A 20,562-nucleotide genomic window follows, 5' to 3' on the forward strand; every position below is an offset into this window, starting at 1 on the left:
CAAGCATGGGGGAGCAAACGGCAGGGGAAGGTCTTCACTCCTGGCTGCCTTAGTCCAGCATCGCATCCCAGTTGCATCTCTGATCCTTGCGCCCTGGGGTGCGTGTTCCTGCTTCCAAGGCTTCCCCACCTGGGCGGCTGTTTCTCCTGCACCTTTGCAGTGAGGTTGAAACGTGAACTCTTTATTCTCCCGCTCCTCTCCCTCTTCTATCCCTCCCTCCCTCTCTCGCCTCTTCCTTGAATTTTTGGGCAAGGCTGAGAGCAAGGGTGCCCTGCCAGAGCCACTGCCGGTTTCTAAACGGACATATGAGGACTGAGCCTGGGAAGAGCAGGAAAAGGGTGACGGGGCTGTTGGGGCAGTGGGGATGCTCTGACAGCAGCTCAGTGCTTCTCCAGCAGTTGAGGGAGAGGCAAATACAGCTTGGTCCTTGTCGTGGTGTGTGTTTAACTTCAGGGGGTGAAAGGTGTCCGTTTCCAGGGGATGGATTTTAGGGCTTTTGGGGTGGGGGGTTGTTCTTCTCCCACCTCAGCGAAGAGTCCTCCTGCCTGGGTTTGAGATTTTTAACTAGGGAAGAGCACTGAGAGTGCTGGGGGTGCCAGAGAGCCGAAGCTGTAGCAAGATGAGTGACAGCTTATGTTTAGAAACTGCAGGTTTGACACAGACCTTGTTTAAGCACACGGTTTTAACTTTGCCAGAAGAGCTCAAGCCGTACAGCTCTCCTGCCGGCAGAGCTTTTTTCTCCCCTAGGTGAGGCAATTCAGTGCTAGTGTAACTGTGCCTGCTCGAGGGGTTATGATGAGACGAGTGTATCTTATGTAAAAATCACGTGCCTTGCCTGGATTAAGGCTGACGTGAAGCTGGGCTAGGAGTGAACCTTCTGTGTTTCAGAAGAACGTGTACAAGCTCAAGCACCTGCTTTTATTTTAATAAGGGGAGCTGGCTGTGTATTAATTGCATGCCTAATGTATGTTGCTTTGCTCCGTACCACTGTCTTCTCAGTTGCAAGGGCTGGGGTCTCCTTACAAATGATGATCTGGAGGGCAGCATGCTTCGGGTTTGGCGCTGGGATGCAGCAGCTCTGCCTCAGCCCACCTCAAATCCTGCTCGTACAGGACTGTCTGAGCCATATGTGTTGGTGCGGCACTGAGCCTTTGGCTCAGCATCCCAGCTCAAGGCCTTGCACGCTTGTTGTGCCCTTTCCAAAGGGGAGAGATGGCTTTGGAAGGGACCCAGCAGGGTTGGCAAGCATTTCTGCTGGACCTTGCTGCTGCTAATTTCAAATTCTGCATGCTCTGTAGGGTGCCCTACTCCAGCACGTGTCCCGCGTGTGACCAGTTACTCTGCCTATTGCATCTCCATTGTTAATGCTTACATGCAGTGAAACTCAAAGTGGAATTACTTTTTTTTTTTTTTTTTAATTTGAGACAGCAAATGGGTGTCTTAAGGGGGTGGATATAATACATAGTGCTATTCTGTTACTCTGCATGGCCTCGTCTCTAACCTGGCACTACATTCTCTGGTGTTAACACAGCTGAAGGATGCTATAAATGCCGTGCTCACAAGCACCCAAAATCACTGGTAAAGGTGATATTTTCGATGCTTTTCTAACACAAGAGCAGACTCTGAACCTGGCCGGATAATGATCTTATTCACAAGCGACATTTTCACAAGTAGAAAAATGATGGTGATCTACCACTTTAGCTGGAAGAAGGGAATGTTGACACAAGGCTCCCTGTGGTCATCAGAGTGAAGTAGTGAGAGTTTCCCGAGCACTTTGAGCTGCGGTCCCGAGAGCACGAGCAGAGACTGTTGAACTTGATGGGCAGGTGCAGCCCTCTGGGGAAATGCCGCATCCCCTCATTGATGAGGCTGATGTGAGATGGTGGTGGTCTAAGCTGGGCTGCCTGTTGGCAGCAATGTGGCATGGTCGGCTAACAGTGGGAGCGGAGGTGATCTGGCTGCATCAGCTGGAAAACCTGCCCCAGGAGCAGCGTGAGCCAGACTGTGCCTGAAAAACACGCAGCGCTCCTGGGAGCGGGCTTGGTGCTTGGTACCTCTCTGCCGTGGTGCAGGGATCATGGTGCAGCTGAACTCCCAGTTGCTGATTGTGGGCTGTCATTTCTCTTTTTTGTCTTGGTGCTTTGCTTCCCAGCGAGGCTCCTTGCTGCTTCTGCTTGGCTTGTTTTACCTGTGGCGGGTACAGGAGCGGAGGGGTTCAGCTGCCCAGAGCCCCCCCAGAGCGTGGAGGGCTGCCGAGTGGTGGGCCAGTGGTGAATGTGCAGCTGATGCAACTGTCTGAGTAATGCCAAAAAGTTTGCCCACATCTGCCTCTCGGATTCTCAGCTGCGTGGGTTGGGATTATCCTGCCCTCTCCCAGCACCTCCAAATAGCTGAGAAATCCTAGGAGCATGGCAAGGGGGTGGCAGCCTGCGGGCTCGGAGGAGAAGCAGCAGCTCACCCGCCTGTTCCTGTGTGGCAAGGACAAGGGACCTGGGCAGCGTCAGGACTGGGTGCTGGGGTTTCCCTGGCACATCCCCAGGCCACCAGCCCAGCTGGATACGTGCCATTGCCTGAACCTGATCAACTTGGGAGGCGAGGATGGGCAGTGACCCGCTTGGTGTCATGCTTCCCGGCTCGCGGGCAGCTTGGAGGCTGCAGAAAACCCCTAAGATGCTGTGCTGGCCTCAATGCAGGCACCTGTTGGGGAAGGGATTACAGTTTTAGAGAGTGGGGCTTTTCCAGAGGGTGGTTGCGGACAGCCTGTTGTCAGTCCGTTGATGCCTGTGCCCTGCCGGACCTCGGAGCAGAGACCAGCCAGCATGGAGAGCATCTCGCTGTGTGCTTTGGAGGCCCTTCTGCCAAAAGGTTCCCAAATACTTTGCAAGTCTTGATTAGCGCATTAGCTTAAACAAATTGAGTTATATATGCCATGGAGGGAAGAAAGGTACTGCACTCCTTCAGTGTTGACTTAAAGTTTAATTAATTTTGTTGCCAAATGAGGCATGAAATAGAGTGTGAAATACATTGTGGTGCTGAATGTGTAATTGCACGGGGGACTGGGAGCGCAGTGAGCGCTGAGGATAGATCACCTGAGGCAAGCTGGGGCACAGAGCCTTCGTGGCACCAAGACGTGTGCCTGTAGCAGCGGCGGTGCAGCCAGGCTTTCCGCCGCAGCAGCAAGCCGATGGGGGACACACACCCCAGCACTATTCCCCAGGGGAACTGGGACCGGAGCAACCTCCCCACCCGAAGTGGAAGTGATGTCTGAAGATGCTGTCATGCCCAGGGGTTTGTCGCTGTACTTTTTTTTGTTTGCTGGAGGATCCAACCCTGAGCAAGATTCAAGCAGCTGGACAAGACTCGTGCCTGTGGCTCACTGGGGGCTGTCCCTCCAGGACGCAGCAGCCGCCACCGTGGCCTCTGCGTCTTTGCCATCTTAAATCTGGTTTGACCTGGGTTTGGGGTAGGATGGTAGTTTTGTCATCTGGTTATAGAGATAGAGATTATGGGGTTGTCGGTCCTGGGTGGAAATAGATGTGAAGAAACATCAGAAGAGGAAAAAGCTGAACTGTGCATGAAGAGGATTTCTGTAGCAGCTGTTATGATGCTCTTCTTGTTGCCGGTTAACATTTCTGGAGGAAGGATGTCTTCACAGCACCTTGCTCCCCCACTAAACGAGGGAAAGAGTCAATCCAGGACATCTGCCCCCGCCCCGTGCCCCCCCCCCCCCCCGCACTTTATTTTTATTTTTTTTTTAATAATCTTGAATTTTTCAATTAACTCTCCAGGTAGCCCAGCTCCAAAGCCAGCAGGGAGGAAAATCTAAAAAGTACTGTCCGTCCACCTGTTAACCCTAAGAAGCACATCCCTCCCTCCAAAGTGACCTCATGCAACATCTTTCTCTAAATTTAGCTGGAGATTCCATCAGGAGCAAGAGAGGTGACATTAAGATGACACAAGCTTTTTCTAGCAGGGGAGTCTTCCTGGTTAGACAGAGACTGAAAATAAATAAACAGTCCTTGTTTCAGAGCATCTGGGGATGAGGCTGGGAGGAAGGGCAGCCTCCAGCACCCCAGTATATGTGTGGAGGTGGCTTGTTTCATACCAAGAGGGGCAAAGACAATCATCTACAAAACCTTGGCTGGTCCTAAAAGGAAAGAACCTTCCAGGAAAGCAGGTGATCCTGTCTGTGGGGTGCTGGGGGCTGCCAGTGAGCCGTGGGGTCTCCTTAGGTGGCAGCACTTGCCTCTCCTGGGAAGTGGTGGGCAGCAGGTTTGGCTGGCCATCACTCAAGGTGTAGCTGTTCCTCTCCTCAAAGAGTTTTCAAGCCCATCCTTTGTCCCTGACCCCTCAGGATGAGGAATCAGCAAGGTTTTTCCCCCTCCAAAAGCCCTCCTGGGTCTCCATTGTGGTGCTCTTTGGTCGCAGACATGGTGGCATCCAGGAATGTCCCAGCAGACAACCCATCGTGGCCCTAGCCTGGAAGGGGACCCAGCCACAGTCCTGCAGGACAAGCCTTGGAGGACACTGGTGTTGTCAGTCACCTTTCTGCCTTGTCCAGCACAACGAGGGGGATAGGTGGCTTGGCTGTGACAAGTGACAAAACCCGTCCTTGTGGTGGTGAGTGTGTGACCACTCTTCAGACAGAGGGGAGGGGGAGGTACAGGGCCCCTTCTGCATTCTGGGACTTTTTTTTTTTTTTTTTTTGAAGTGAGGTGGTCTCTCTTCCAAAGGCTTCTTAATGCCCCGTTAACATTGTTATACAAAACAGCAGTATGCCATTTAATTAGGAAAAATACGTACTAACCTCTACCATATGTTGCTCTTCTCCTTGTATTTGCATTTGAAAGTCCAGCTGAATTTCAATGTGAAACTGGATTTTATCCAAATGATGAATGGCCTGAGAGGCTGTGGGAAGGTGGACGTGCCTCCCTATCGCATATGGTTGGGTTTGGTTTGGGGTTTTTTTTCGTCTTTTTAAAGAAAAAAATTTAAAGCAGGGTTCCTTTATTTCTTGTACTGTGGTTCAAACTGCACCTTTCCTCTAAAACATTATCTGAAACGCAGAGGCTTCAGACCCTGGGGGAGCGGGACTAGATTTACTCTTAAGCAACACATTTTCAGTGTCAGCTCCACTCATGGGCCAGGAGATGAGCCTGCTGCCAAGCCTCCCCGTGTTTCTGGGTTTTACCTGGGGCTGCTCTGTACCTCATAGGTTTGTAACCTCCTTTGCTGGCTTAAAAAAGGCTTTGGTATTGACAGGCGCCTTTTCTTTCAAGAGGCAAGTCAATGGCCTGGCCGTGCAGGCTCCAAGTTGCTTTTGCCTCCGCAGCAGGAGCATGGTGAGGGTTATTGGCTTTGTTTTCCCAGCCTGACGTTGGATGGGGTTTGTGCACATGTGCCTCGCGTGCAGGGCTTTGCTAAAAGTGCAGTGGCCACAGCTTTCTAACCAGGCCTGAAGCTTTTGGGCTTTTTATTTTTTGTTTGTTGGAGTGGTGGCAGCTCCAAGCCCTTTCCCAGCTGGGGCCATGGTTTCTCTGGGGACATTGCTCCACCAGCAGCGTTCCCCAGCTGCTGTAGAACAGGAGCAGTGGCATCTTGCTGCTGCTTGGACTGCTGGAAGACAACCTGGTGTAGGGGCTGTATGGTGGCTGGGTCTGTGGCAGCACATCCCCGCAGTCCCTTGGAGCTGCCTGGACTCTCCACTTGGCTGCAGGCTGGATTTTTCTCCTTGTCTGAGATACATTTAAACTGAATTAAGCTCCGTAACAAGCTCAGCATTATGTTGTTGAGCTGGGTGTGCTCACACAGCTCTTAGTGACCTTTTACCTCACCTACCTGGCAAAAAAACCCCTTAAAAATCACTTTATATCCTGATTATTTCACATCCTCTGCCTCTGTGAATCTGTCTTCAGAGGATCACTTGGGTGCCGGGCTGGCCGTGGTGCTCACAGGGGGAGTTGGTTGCCTCAGGTTTCTGACTTTTGTTCTCCTTTCTCCTGGCCCCTTGGAGATCAGTTCAATCTTTAAGACAGTTTTTGTTGGGTTTTTTTGTTGTGTTAATGCAGCTGAACTAATATGATTACATTTCCAGATTTGGGTAATGGAAAACAAGTCAGGAAGCTCTTTCCCCCCCCCCCCCCCCCAGTTTTTTGTGTGTTTTTTTTTTTTTTTTTAAAGAAAGGGGATTTTATGTCACTTCCAAATTATCCAAATCTTCAGATCTTCAGTTGGGAAGTTCTTCCCCTTTCTCAGTTACTCTTGACACAAGGGCTCCTTGCTACTGTGGCCATGTGTGCGGCACTCTGGTCCTGGTGTAAAGGCTGCTGCACTTCATGCTCCATGTTGTGGTCGGCCACAAACCCAGAGCAACCACAGGGTTGTCCTGGATGCCCAGAAAGGTGGATCTTCCCTTCCCCAAGAGAGCTGCCAGGCCAAAGGGGCTGTGTATGACCCCCAGTGCCACTTTCGGGGCAGAGACCCTTGCATGCGTGCCCTTCCCACCAGCATTTCAAGGTGTGTTGGCTTTGAGCATCTCTCCATGCTCTCTCAGATTTCGGAGGAGCGATCTGGAAAACAGCTCAGACAAACCGTCTCGCGATGGCAGCTTCCTTTCTAAAAAGAGAAGGATGTTGCGGAGTCAGTGGCTTCCCATTATTTTCCCCATTTTAAGCGTTTTCTCGCCATTGGTGCCCCAGTGTCGGGCTGTGTGGTCTGCTTTGGTTTGGAGACAGCCTCGCCACTGCGAGGGCGTGCTGTGGTGCGGGATGCCCGTGTCTCGGAGCCATGTGGGCTTTGGCTTCCCGAAGCACCAAGCTGCTCCTCTGCTGCCAGGGCAGAGGTACCGGCCGGCCAAGCCCCGGCACCACTGAATTTGCCCTTCTTTGGGTATGCTGTAAGAAGGTAATGAGTCACTTTCCATCAAGCCGATAGTTACCCTGCTCCTGTCTTGTATTTGTGTTGTGTAGCCAGCAGGATTATTTATAACTTAGCCAGCATCCCGAGTCTATTGTTTCAGCAAAGAGCAGGAATGACTAGATGACTTCCTGAGATATTTTTTTTTTTACCACCCCCTCATTTTTTATTTTTTTTTAAATCTGCTTTTCCTTCCAAGTATTATATTCGCCAGTTGGATGCTTTCCCCCCACATCTTCCCCTCCTGATTGTGCATTTGTGCTGCTGACAATCCCACTACCGGTGTTGCTTTAACTCTTAGAAAGACTCCCAGGAAAAGGCAGGGTCCGTGCCCTGGGAGGGCTGGGGCACCTGCATGCAGGTGGCATGAGCAGCTCTTGCCAGACCTGGAGCCGGACTCACAGGTGCTGAGAACCAAGGCAGAAGGCTCTGGCAGTGCTGTTAACGGGAGGGCGAGTGCCTCTGCACCTGCAGGGGTTACCTTGTGCTGTGGATGCCTCAGGATGTGCGCCCCAGGGATGTGGCAGCGATGGGTGTGGAAGAAACAGGTCCTGAGCTCCTTCCCTGCACGTGCAGCCACTTGCCCAGTCGCAGTGGTGCCATCTGAGCAGGGTTCACCCTAAATCCTGAAGCTCTCCTGGTTCTTGTCCTCCTTCTCTCTGCCCAGCTGCCTCCAGTTAAATCACTGTTGGTATTGCAAGACTCAGCAGTCATCATGGTTTTAAAGCCCTTCCCTGGAAATCAGTGGGTAGTAAAGGTGTGCAGAATGGAGAGAGGGGCAGAGTGGGTGGTTTGGTGAGCTGATCTGAACCTTTGTGGGGGATCTGCAGGTTGAGCTTCCTTGGGGAGCAACACCCAGGGCCCTGACAGCTGCCGTCCGCAGCTCCTCCTTGCACAAACAGCCTAGGTCCGCTTTGGATATTCTTGCTTGAAATTGGGGCATGAGACTCCCGCTTTGGGTTTCGTTTGGTCAAATTCTCCTTCTGGCTGAGTGGGATGCTCTGAGGTGGAGCCTCGGTGGTGCCCATCTCGGCTGCGTTTCCTTCGTTAGCTTCTTCTCGGTCGTGATGTAACGAGCAGCCTCTGAGGTTTGAGCGGCTGCAGCCACAACCTTGCAAAAGCGACCTGAGGGTGAAACAGCTGAAGAGGAAGAAGTCTTTGCTGCCTTGTGGTCAGCAGAGATCCTGCAGAAGTCCTCTCGGTTTCTATTAGTTCAGAACTCAAAACTTAGTGCTCATTTATTTTTAAGCTGCTGTTTCTAGCCAAGGTGCCTGCAAGCCCTCGCTTGTCCTTGCCGTGTTGGTAAAAGCTGCCTTGTAGCCCCTCTGGCTCTGGACCCTTCCAGGAGGGCTGCAGGGAAGCAGTGGAAGGGGCTGGCAGTTGCCTGGCCTGTCCCCACTTTTCCCCCTCGTCAGGGCTCGTGGCACAATGGTGTTGCTCTCCCGGCGTTGACTTTCCAGGAACTGCCTGGCTCCGCAGGGAAGCATGAAGTTGATCCAAATGGAGCTGCACTGCACTGGAAACGCCACTTGGATGTGAGCAGGAAAAGAAGTCTTGACTTCTGTCCTGTAGGGTTTTTACAGTTTTTGTAGCTGGTTTTGGTTTTCCAGGTTTCTTGTGGTGCAGAGCACTAGGTGCGGGTCAGAAACTGGAGGAGGGTTGCGTGAGATCTTGGGCTCAGGGGAGGAGGTGATGCTCTGAGAAGGGCCTGGGAATGGAGGCATCTCGGGGAACTGCTGCCTGGAGCCCTGAGCTCACAGCAGACTCCTAGGGTCCTCTCTAGATGCCTTGTTGCAGTCAAATTGGAATTCCTTTGAGCCCCGCACTTAACTCGCTTCTTGTAAGAGCTGGTCCCAAAGCCTTTACAGCCTAAGTGAAGCGGTTCCAGGTCGCACAGGAGCTCGTGCATCCACAAGGATGCTTGTGGCAGCTGCTAGGCGGCTTCCCACTGCTGATCGCTTTCATTTCTAGGAGGTTTTCAAGCTGCGGTTCCCCTAGCTAGGGCACCCGTGTGCTGGCTCCTTCCCATCCCAAGTGCTGGGTTATTTCGGTTTTCTCCCCTAGCTGGAGTCTGCAGGCAGTGATCTCCCAAGTAAGGCACTGGTATGATTCCTGTACCATCCAGCTCACCGCAGCGTTTCCCTGGAGTGGTGGGAAAAGCCAAGCCTGGATGGCACTGACTTCCCACATCCTACTGCGCTTCAGGGTCCTTTCAACTGAAATGCACGGGAAATAAAGCTGAGGAAAAAGATGGGGAGCTGCGACTTACGCTCCCCACTGTGAAACCACTGCAGCTTAGGACTTGTGACAGCAGGACATGCACCACATGGCAGGGAGAGCCAGGCATGAGCATCTCCTACAGCCCGCTGCCTCTTCCAGCCCTTCTGGGTCAGCTCAAAAATAGAGAACAGCCCTTCTCCCCCAGCTTGCTTTGTATTTTTAAAGGCATTGTGGTTTTTTGTTCTGTTTTCTTTAAATAATTCTCTAAAAAGTTGAAACTGTAGGACTGGTGCTTTTTTACCCAAAGAAGAAAACTGAAAGATTAGTGAGACATTGTGGTTTTGGATTGCCAGTTGTAAAGATGTTTGTGTGCTCTGGCGTGCAAGGCTTTTCAACCCTGGTGAGTGCGAGTGCTTGTTCCCAGAGGTGGCTCGACAACATGTGGGTTAATAGCCGGAGATGTGTTTGTCCACACAGGTATTTAAGGGATAATCTGTGTGGCTTTATATTGTGCCGAGAAAGTCTGTCTCAGCTTTGGTCTCTGCTGCTGCATTTCCAGCTCTGCCCTAATTTTTGGGCAAGTCTCTCCATATGTACAATAGCTAGAAACAGTTTTGTTCCCTAGAGAGGCTTTGAGGTTTAACATTTATAAAATGCTTTGAGATCTGCAGATAAAGGAAAGCAAGACAATAAACAGCGACCAGGGCTGTGCCAAAGAAATACCCTGTATCACCACAACAGAGCCACGCAGGATTGGGTGGAGATGGCTTTTGCTAGAGGGCAAACAACTGCTCCAGAAGGCACTGCTGCAGACTCAGTTGGGAGCCCGGCTAGCAGGAGAGGGGCAGCTAAGCCCTGACCCCGGCCTTGATAACATGTGTGGGTAAAAGCACAAATAAGACACGTAGGTGGGTTTTTCCTCATGCTTCACATTGCCTGGGGTGCTCTCGGGCTGTCCCAGCGCTTCCTGGGAGCAAACCTGCTCTGGGAGAGATGCTGCCGAGTTGCTCTTTGCTCTCCGGACGGTGCATCATAAAATCCCCTGGTAAACTTAATCCACTCCATAAACCTTGCTAACTTTCTTTTAACTGCCTTTGCTTGTCCTTAGAGTGAACTCTTTTATAGTCCCCCAAACAAAGGCAGGCAGGAGTGGGCAGGGACGGAGGAACCGGGAGCTGTGCTCCTCCCCGGCGCTACTGGCTGGGTGGGAGGAGCGGGCTGGGGCTGGGGCGCTCAGCACCGGGGCGCTGGGCTCCTCCGCTGCCAGCTACTCAATGGACATGGCAACCCAGAACAAGCTGGTTTGGGGTAGGTCGTCCTGCCAGGCATCTGGTGACACTGGGATTTTTTTGGCAGAGGGTGGGGGGATGGGAGCGCAAAGGAATAATTTTTAATGGATCAGTTGGGAATTCTCCTCTTGAGGGGTTTGGAGGCAGATGGGCTGGAGTGTCAGGCTGGAAGTCTTCAGGGATCTTTCTCTCTTCCTCCCCACACTCTTGAGTACCTGCCTTTCAGTACCCTTCTGCTTTTGGGCAGGAGCAGAGAGTATTAATGCTGCTTGAGGACACATGATCCTGTTTTGGGAGCAAGATGCGTGGCTCTGCAAGAATAGCTCGTCTTTTTCTGCTGCTTCCCCCATAATGTATACGTAAGTCCCTGAAAACCTATTAAAGCACGCCGTGGCGAGTGGCACGGTGAGAAGAGAAGGGTACATATCTGGGGGCTGGCTCCAGCACACAACAAAGTTAATTGCTAGCCAAGGGTTTCTTGGGTGAGATGGTGACCTGTGGTCCCTGTGCCCTGAGCCGGTAGCTGGCACGGTTACTGCTCTGGCTGGGTGGGAAACGTGACCTGGGTGCGGGGTTCCTCACCCTACATGGGGCTGGTGGAACTGTTTTCATTTCAACTGGTTTTAGAAATTAATCAAACTAGCTCTCTGAAGATGGTCTTGCTTGAATTCAAGTGGCTTGTGCATATCTAGTTTTTAACTTAAGAGAAATCGGTTTACCTGAATCACTACAAATGCTGCCTGCTTTGAAATGAGGTGGGCTACAGGGGCTCTTGCTCTTCCTGGGGGACTTGTATCTCTTAGTTTTAAATAACCGTGGCTTGTGTTTTGAGTGAGGCAGCATGCTGTATGCTACATAGTGGCAGGGTTCTCCCTGGGATGCTGGGGAGCAACTGAGGCTTTGGGATGCTGCTGAGACGAGGGGGAATGTGCAGGATGGACAAAACTGTGGAAGCCCAGAATTGGCTTCCCTTGAGAGAGTTAAACCTCCGTGCCCGAGGTCACTGGAGGTAGATGTGTGCTTCTGGTCCTCATCAGAGTGTTGTGGGCAGGAGTGGACAGCCAAACCCTCGAGTGTGACGGAACCTGGGCACCAGAGAGGTTTACAAGCAGCTTGTTTTCCCCTCAGTTCTGTCTGGGGTTGAGGGGTCCAGTGGAGCTGCTGAGGCAGCTTGCATGGAGGTGGTGTCACGTCCAGCTGCTGACCTGCTCCCCCTGCCACGGTGGCAGAAGCAAATGGGGCTCTCAGAGGTGTGGAGCTGTAGTTTTGCAAACAGCTGATCTGCTGGTTGCTGGCTGCCAGCTGAGGTCTTCCTCTTCCCTTACATCCTGGCCTGCCCCATCTTGGGGGCTTCTGGGGCATGTTTTGCTCCAAATGGGGAACTGGTTTTTATTGGGTTTCCTGCTGTCTTACACATTCAGCAGCCCCTGCAAAGTCCGGTGAGCCCCAGAACTTGCTCAAGATAAATGCAGAGCAAGAAGGGCCCTTTCCTTCCAGAGCAGCGAGTACTGCAGTGCCTTGCATCATCTCATGAACTTGGTGCAGCGAGGAACAGGAGGGAGCTTGGTCCATGGCTGGTGTGGGAGCTGCCGGCAGAGGTTGTGCACTGGGGGCAGTCCGGTTGTTTGGTGATGACTTTGGTCCTTCACATTTTCCTTGCAGCACTGAGGCTAGGAGTCACTGCTTTTATTTTATTTTTTTCACTCCTTTTCTCCCCCTGTCCTCATTTTTATACATACATACCTATTCCTTCTGAAGTTGCATTTGAAAATGCAGCCGCTTTTCTGTGGTGCAGCAGCTTTTCACCCTGAGCACACAGGGTGTCTCCCACGTGGCTCAGCTCTTACCATCCCAACAAACTGTGGAGCTCCATGTTTTTAACCCTCTTCAGACAACCCAGAGCTTCTGCACTTTACAACTTGGGCACTGATGCAGCTTTTCTTGTTCATGGAGGAAAAAATTCCTTTGAGCTTCCCGTAGTTAAAAGAAAGCAAGCTTTGAACAAAATATCAGAGAAACTTCTTAATGGTCAATTTTCCTAGACATTTATATTAGTATTCCTGATAAGAAGTGTTACTGCTTGTCTAGGCAAAAGCACTAGAAGACGGAACAAGGTGTAGAGGAGTTGCAGACAAGGTAATCTTACAGGTTGCTTTTTCTCTGCACCTTGTTCCCCTGAATAGCACACAGCCCTGATGTGAAAAGCATTTAAGAGCCTTGGACATGGAGTGTGAAGCCAGGCTGGAAGCACGCATGGGTTGGCCACGCTGGCTGCAGAGCAGGGCAAGAAACCCCACTCCCACCCTTCCCGGCAGCGCCGCATCACCTGTCCGCAACCCAAATGATGGGTCGGTGCGTGCCCAGGGTAATGTGAAAGATGTAAATTAGGTGAAATGTTAATGCCGTCATGTTCTGATCGTCAGAAGAATAAAACCCACTTTCATGAGGTCTTCGTGGAGCCTTCCTAAGAACTGTGTGGTAGGTTTTTCGTGGGGCTGTTTTTTGTTGTTCATCGTGAGAGATCAGAGCAAGGAGGACCAGCTCCTGCTGGCCATCGATAAGTGATGCTAAAGCTGCACCCAGGAAATGGTTTGAAATGAGCACGCTGGAAAAAAATGTTGGTTAGTCTTAGAAAACTGAGGAGCCGGGCTACACGTTGAGTGCCATCTGCTGGCACCTCATCCATGTTCTTGGCGTGTTTGCCCGGGGAGAGCGATTGTGCAGGTCGGCAGCGTGGGACCTGCTGTGGCACTTACGGAGGGAGGGCTTGGTGTGCCGGCCTGTGGATGAAGGGGCGGTAAGGGTGGGCTTCCCCTCCGCTCCTTGAGCGATGTCCTCATTGTCCAAGCAAGTTGTAGTCCTACCCAGTGTAGGAGGAGCCCAGAAGTAGGTATCTGCTGAGGCTGACACATCCCAGCCTGAGCTGGATGTTTTGTACCGTACCTCCGTGACTGATCTAACATGGGATGCATCCAGGCTGCTCTTGGCAGAAGCTGTGCCACCCTCCGTTCTTATCCTCTCCCTTCAGCTGGGCCCAGATACTTGTCTACATACCGAACCAGACCAGGTGGCAGGTCATGATTTTCAAAGAAAACCAGCCCACCACCTCCAACTCGGTCCCTTAATCTCTTTACCAGCATCTGGGCAAATGCACTGCTTGGTGACAAGTGTCGTGATCTGGTTGTACAGACAAGGGCAACCAGGGCATGAGGGGCTGGAGCAGCTTTTTGGTGTCTTCTGCTGACGTGTGATTAGAAACAGGGTCTCGGAGGTTAATTGACAGCCCAAACCCTAGGTGCAGCACATGATTGATTTCTAGAGGTCAAGAGGCTGACAGACCTTGCCTGATGGACTCTACACCATAAGCCTCTGCAGACCTTAAAACAAAGCTAATGATTTTATATTTTTTTTTCAGGTAAGCTCTTCCTATGAATTGTCCTGTTGGCTTTAGGGTTACAATGGGAATTTGGGGCACGGTGTATGGGTATGCAAAGATGTGGATTCTTCACAGGGGAAGGGGACAAGTGAACATCTTGAAGTGTTTATATTTAAAGGGAGGGGGGGGAAGAGTCGTGGTTCATGGAAATGGTGCTTCTTAGCAGCAAGTAGATGAAATACAGCCCTTTTTAATGCAATTTAAATAATCAATGGTATATTCAATTACAGAAATATTTGGCAGAGCTCTAAATAGGTTACATCTGTCCTTAAACTGTTCTTAAGGTAAATATCTCCCCGTGCTGTGTCATGTTGACCAAATTCTGTAAGAACTAGTGCCTGGTAGGGCAAACTCCTTGGCTGTATGTGCAGTTATCCCCCACAGTCTGCACCTTGTATATGTATAAACTACTGGCGCTTGGGTTTGCTTTAGGGATGCCTTAGTTAAGCCTGGTTTGTATGTTTTGGTCCCATTCAGCTACTGAAGTTTGCACCGTAACAGGGCCTGGCCGGGGTTTTGGCAACAGCCAGGTGTTGGTGGCTTGCATTGCCCACCGGCTTGCTCTCCGGGGGCAGGATGGCAGCCGTGAGCTCGCGGTGCACGCAGCGATGCTGGCCTTGGGAAAGGAGAAAGCAAAAAGACAAACCTTTGTTGTGGTGACCATAGTCTTGAAGTTATTTGCAAACAAAAGCTGGAGCTGAGGGCTTGCCCCAGCCCCGCGGAGGGAGGGAGGCAGGCAGGCAGGTGGTGTTGAGAACACTTTGTTTGGGAAAGTTTTTCTCATTGTGTCGAACAATTCTTCTTAGATGATCCTTCCTGTGGGCTGAATCATCGTCTCGGCGAATGTGTTGGCTATCCTAGCCAGCCCCACGGCCGCATCCTGTGCGGTCTGGGGCATCCTGTGCTGCTGGCAGAGCCGCCGGGTGCTGGGCTGCCCAGCACTCAGCAGGATTGTAGCCCCTGCATTTTGGGTCAGAATAAACGCTCCTGGATGTGCGTTTGCTTCAGCCTTCCTCTCCCCTTTGAGATCTGGTTTTTTTTCCCCTTGCTCCAAGGAACTTTGCAGGGTAAGGGCTGGCTTGTTAGCAGTAGATCATATAAGTCATTAACCACCATCCCTCTCCCTGGTAAGAGAAGACTTACAAATAAACTACCAAGGCCACTGTGGTTGTGCGTGCGTGTGTTGGGCCATTTCCCTGCGTAATTTCCACATTATTTGGAAAAGGTCTTTAATTTGTTTAATTTTTAACTGCCTCCAGCCTCCCTACCTGCTGGCTTTGGAGCCTGGCAGTGGCGGTGGGATGGATGGGCTCACGTACGCATGGCTGGCACTGCTGTCTGACACGGCCTGGGGAAACCACCAAGGAAAGCCTTTTTGTTTGATCTAAAATGCCTCTCTTGCAACCTTTTGGGTTTCTTTTGGTCAAGTATAAGTAAACAGGCTTTTGTCCCCTGTTTTCTGGCTTGCTGAGTAACAGAAAACAAGTGGGAAAAGGTTTCTATTCCCCAGCAAAAGGACTCTGGTTGCATCACTGATACCGTAATTTTATTTTACATTGCAAATTGAACAATACTTGGAAAGATGCAAATCAGATCGGAAATAGAGGTATATGCTTCTAAGTAAAGTAGCGGGGGTGTATGCACCTATTCTGTGCATCTGCGTCTCTGCGCAAAATACACAATTGCCTGCGAAATACGAAAGGTCAAGAAGTGGTGTCTCGGGGGACCCGCAGCCGTCATATTTCATTCCTCACTGGCATCGGGCTGCTGTGCGCGCTCAGCAAAATGAATTCTTTCTTTGGACAACAATACATGCGTTAGTGTCGAGTGTCTGCATCTTTCATGAGTGTGCAACTTTGTGGTAAAATAAATGAGCTGGAAAAAACAGGATGTGGATTTACCGTTGCTCTTCGCCCCAAAGCTTTCTGTTTAATGGAATATAACCCCTTGCTTTGCGAATAAGCCTGTATCTACTGATTTTAAATTGTTTTGTGCTAGCAAACATGTTGATCTTGTTGAATGCGTGTGATGCAGAACATGAGGAGAAGTTCTCTACAGGGCTGTCGTTGCGTTTTGGTTTGCTGGCAAGATTGGAGCTCCTGTAGACACACGTTACGATTTTCAAGCTGGGAGCTCCTGCGTGGCATGAGTCTGATGTTCAGGTCGAGGAGATAACTCCTTGTAGCTCCGTGGGTTTTAATCTTTAGTTAATTCAACATTTTCCAATTGCGTGCCTGGATGTGCCAAGGATGGTAAAGGCAGAGGATGGCAAGTCACTGCAGTTGCTGGAACTTGTAATCTTATTCTGGTTGTTCTGGATGTGCTGAAACCCCTTGATCACAAAAATATCCTAGAGAATGAATGAGAGGGATTTGGAATTTGTCTGAATAGCAAGCCCCCCAGTATTGGCTTTAAAAAAAAAGGATAAAGGAGGCATTAATCTTATCCCATGAGTACCTGGATGAGTGGTGTGTGTGGGTTTGGGAATCGTGGGGAGCAGCGTGTGGGCCGTGCTGGGGAGTGGGGGTGGGGGGGCTGCTGGAGAGGTGCCGGGGTCCAGCGCTGTGTTTCTCCCCGCTGACGTTTAGCAACCCTGAGCTAGAGCTGGCTTTCAAGGCATGGGGGTGTTCCCCAGCCTCCTGTCGAAAAGCACTTTGGGGAGGGCTGAGGTGCTTGGTGGCAGCCTCCTGGGAAGGGGGTCCCACCGTGGTCGGGTCTGAGCTGCTTCCTTGCTCTTCTGTCAGGTTGGGTTTATCCCCAGCTGCTCCCGGCAGCTGTGGGTGGCTCATCACAGGTGTAGGCTCATCCCCAGGGCTCGGGGCAGCCCCTCCATGCTTCTCCCCTCCCCTGCAGTCCCTGCAGCCCTGCTTTGCCAATGTGTCACGATGCGGTGGGACCACAGGGCTGGCCAGCCAGTGGCAATGGGGTTCCCACTGTTGCCTCTTGCTGGGCCTCTTGTTTCCATCTGCAAGGCGGGTGGCAGGGCTGCTCCTCCGAAACGCGTTGACCCGAGGTGCTAGCAGATAAAAGGGAATTCTCTGACACCTGTTACCAGTCTTGACTCAGAGCAATGTTATTCTTGGTCCATTTCCCTGCACTTTTGTGCCTTAGACCCTCCTTGACATCCTGCTTCTTGCAGAGCGTGGATGGGCTGTTGGGTTTCGATGGAGGCTGGAGACAAGGGACATGGATAGGCTCATCCCAGAGAGGCTGGGGACAAGGGACGTGGGGGGTTCACCCCGCAGGCTGCTGACCTTTCGAAAGCACTGACTGGTTGAGCCTTGTGTTACCCTCCGTCCCCTTTTCATGCTGCTCCTTTGTGCTCTTGTTTGGTCATTGCTGTGCCTTTGTTTTCACAGCTGGGGGAAGTGTTTTGAGCTTTAAAGTTTATTTTCTTCCCTCTTGTTGTCGTCACAGGTTTGTTTTCTTTCTCCCTGTGGCATCTTGCTGGCTTTCCGAGGGGCTGGGAGGCAGGACCATCTCTGCTCTCTGTGCCTTTCTGCTGGAGGGAGCGGGCTTCTTCCCTGCGCTGGGCAGAGCTGATGGCTTCGCTGTCTTTGCTGCCTTTGCCTTTGGTCTCACTGGCTTTTCGTTCATTTAATAAATGCTGTCCAGTTCAGCCAACCCTCCAGGAAGAGGGTAGCCCAGCAGTTTGCCAGTGACATGAACCACGGGGCTCTGGGTCTGGTCCTTGGCCGAGCTGTGGGCACTGGTGGTGGTGGCCGTGCCAAGGTGCAGTGCTCTCCTGCCACTGGCGCTGCGTGCAGTTGTTTTGCAAGTCCTTGATGAGGTTTGGGCTAGTCCACATGATTTATTTCCTTAATTGTTACTTTAAGCAGGCAGGTTTTCATTTTGATTACCCAAAAGCCACCCCACAGAATGCAGTGGGGACCTGCCTGTAGGGCCTGCAAGTAACACTTGTTTCTAAAGTGAAAGGTGGTTGAATTTGCTTGTTGGGATTTCTTGTTTTCTTCTTTTGTTTCTTTTCCCCAAACCTTCCTCACGCCTGTGCTGGGCCCTGTTTCATACACTTAATTTTTCTTCTGGGGCATTTCTGGGATGTCACCCCAGCACCCCTGAAACCAGCCTGGGCGGGCTGCCTTGGAGCCTGCCCCATCCTTTGAGAGTGGTTGCAGCCACCCACCCAGGGGCTGTGACATGCAAGTGAAGCAGCATCCTGACCCACAGCAGAAGCTGAGAATGCAGCTTTGTTTTGAAACGCCTTGTGCATCATCTCCCAGACCATCTTCCAATAGACCAGGAGTAACTAAATACTTCTTTGGCTCCCTTTTCTCCCCCCCCTTTCTGGCTTTTTTTTGTTGTTGGCTGTAGATGTAATTTCTCTCCATACTCATCCCTTATCCAAAGCCAGTAGGGAATGCATCATCTCCCTGTCTGGTACCGCTCCCATCTTTCACCAGCCCCAGACTTTTCCTAAACCCCAGCTCCGAGTGTGGATTGTGCAGAAACTGCTGAACCAGAATACGGTGCAGGAGATGCCAGAGCAGATGCTAAGTAGAGGAATTAATGATCACTGAAGTGGTGGCATCAGCTTTTTTTTAAGTCAAAAATTATCCCTGAGTGTGCATTTGGGGAGGCAGCAGTAGCGGCGCTTCCCTGGGGACAGGGGCACGGGGACCTGTGCGGGGTGGATGGGATGTGCGTGTCTTGGCTTTGAATTCTCGGTACATTTGTCACCACAAAGATAATGGGCTGAGTCTGCCCTGTAAATCTTGCAGGGCTCTGTGTTAATGGGCTCTGAGATGATGTGTTTGTTTAATGTGTTGGCACAGTTGCACGTGTCCCCTCTTTGGGCACCACGTCACCTGGAGGATGGCATTGCTTCCCTCCGCTTCACCAGGCTGTCATGGTCTAGAGCATCCACTTGTGCCGCCTGGCCCGCTTGCCTCTCCTGGATGGGCTGGGAAGTGGCAGCATGGAGGGGCAGGGGACAAGACCAAGCTGGGGCCTGAGAAGCTGTGAGCTTCTTCGGCAGTTTGGCTCCATCCCCTTCTTGGGGCACAATGCAGTGGCTTTGGGTCCCTCTGCTCAGGGCTGGCACCTTGCCATCTGGGGGGGAGTGACACAGCAGTGCTCATCCTTGGGGATCACCCCCATGCCCCTCACTCAAATTGTGGGCCTGGGGGAGTGCATCCCAGCAAGCAGTGATCTTTAAGCCGTCCTGCATCCATCCTGCATCCCGCCACGCTGCATCCCTCCCCGAGGACCAACTGGGCTGCAGCTACCAGCACGGCAGCACAGGCTCTGCGGTCGAGGCACGAAACCACCCACTCTCAAGCCAGATCCACCGAAATCCGTGCTTGCTTCCCAGGCAGCAGAGTGCTGGCTGCCTTGGCCAGCCGGCTGTGGTCCAACCTCATGTTTGAAAGCTGTGGAGGGGATGAAACGGGGCTCCCCTACCTAGGTGAGGAGTCCCCGTCTGCCCCGTGGGGAGGGCCCTCCAGGGGGGTATTGCCAAGGCCCCTGTGCTGCCCTCCAGGTGTTCGGCACCACTTGCTTTTGGGGGATTTTTTTTGCCTTTTTTTTTTTTTTTTTAAATTGTTTTGTCGTGCGCCAGGAAAAGGAAGTGAACAAATTGTATAGTCCCATCCACAATCGACGTCCTGTAAACAGCTACCGGCTGCCTTCCATTCACAGCTGTTTTTTCCTATTCGGGGGTGGACAGGGCTGGTAAATAAACAGGCAGAGCTGGTGGCCGCTCCCAGCGCCCACTTTGCCCTTCACTGGGGCTCTGCTTCTGCCCAGGAGCTTTTCCCCAGGGATACCAAGGTGACGAGGTGTGTCGGTGGGGTTTGCCTTGCTGAGCGATGTGCGGGTCCGGGGAGCCAACTCTCCCAGGAAAAACAACTTTGCTGGTTTGACTGGGACTAAAGCTAATTACTAGTCGACTAATTTTATTGATTTCAAATCCCTTTTAGCAGAGATTTTGCTGTGAGGCTGATCGCCAGAGCGATTAGGACACAAAGCCGCTTAATTTGGAAGTGTTTATCAAGCAGCCTTCTGTCACCTGGGTTTCAAATCAAATTACGGTGGCACTAGTGTCTCTGTCTGTGGTGGCTCGTGCTGTCCTACCTCCGACGGAGGCAGGCAGGGAGCAGGGTTCCCCGTGCTTCTCCTGGGGTAGCTTTGGGGCTAGCAGAAGTTAAGTGTGTTTGTAACATAAGTGTGGTGTGCTGCTGCCTGCGGGGTTTTTATTCCCAGCTGTCACCACGTCCCTGTCCTGCTGTGGCCCGTGGGTGCTGCTGCGGCTGCAGAGCTGGATTTGCTGCCCGGCTTTCAGAGCCTCGCTGTGGGCACCTTGTGGTCAGTAGACCCTTGAAGATGGAAGGTGCCATCTTCATGGCAGCTACGGCTGCTCTCCAGCCTTGCCCAGCCACACAAAGGGCTTGGCCTAAATATTTTTAATAGACTTAAAAATAAATAAATAAATAAATAAATGCCTAGCCTAGTCATTTTGATGGGAATCAGATTAGGGAGGGTGCTTTGATGCTGGCAGATTGCAGGGGCAGGGGCGGCCGGGGGGAGGGAGATGCTCAGCCCAGCTCAGCCACAGCTCAAGCAGCAGCAGCATCCCCAGCAGTGACCCCCACTGTCACCCGTGGGGCTGCCGTGATAGACCCCTCGCTGCATCCTCCTGACACCAAAATCTAGGTACCTTCAGCCACCTGAGCCTGCTGGGTC

At 51.8% G+C, this 20,562-nt stretch overlaps 1 protein-coding gene across 20 annotated transcripts in view; it reads left to right on the top strand.

The window, feature by feature from the left end:
• TCF3 (transcription factor 3) overlaps positions 1–20,562 on the top strand; it is an 80,324-nt gene that overhangs the window by 15,538 nt on the left and 44,224 nt on the right. For 2 of the 20 annotated variants that reach the window (XM_040589915.1, XM_040589916.1), the window contains exon 1: positions 10,395–10,443. The exons of the other annotated variants lie outside the window; for them this stretch is intronic. In XM_040589915.1, coding sequence (XP_040445849.1) covers positions 10,410–10,443 — 34 coding nt within the window. In that variant the 5' untranslated portion in view covers positions 10,395–10,409. Of the gene's footprint in view, positions 1–10,394; positions 10,444–20,562 lie in introns of those variants that run through there. 20 annotated transcript variants of the gene reach the window in all.

The sequence above is a fragment of the Falco naumanni genome, chromosome 4 (assembly GCF_017639655.2).
Source record: "Falco naumanni isolate bFalNau1 chromosome 4, bFalNau1.pat, whole genome shotgun sequence".
Taxonomy (NCBI): Eukaryota; Metazoa; Chordata; class Aves; order Falconiformes; family Falconidae; genus Falco; species Falco naumanni.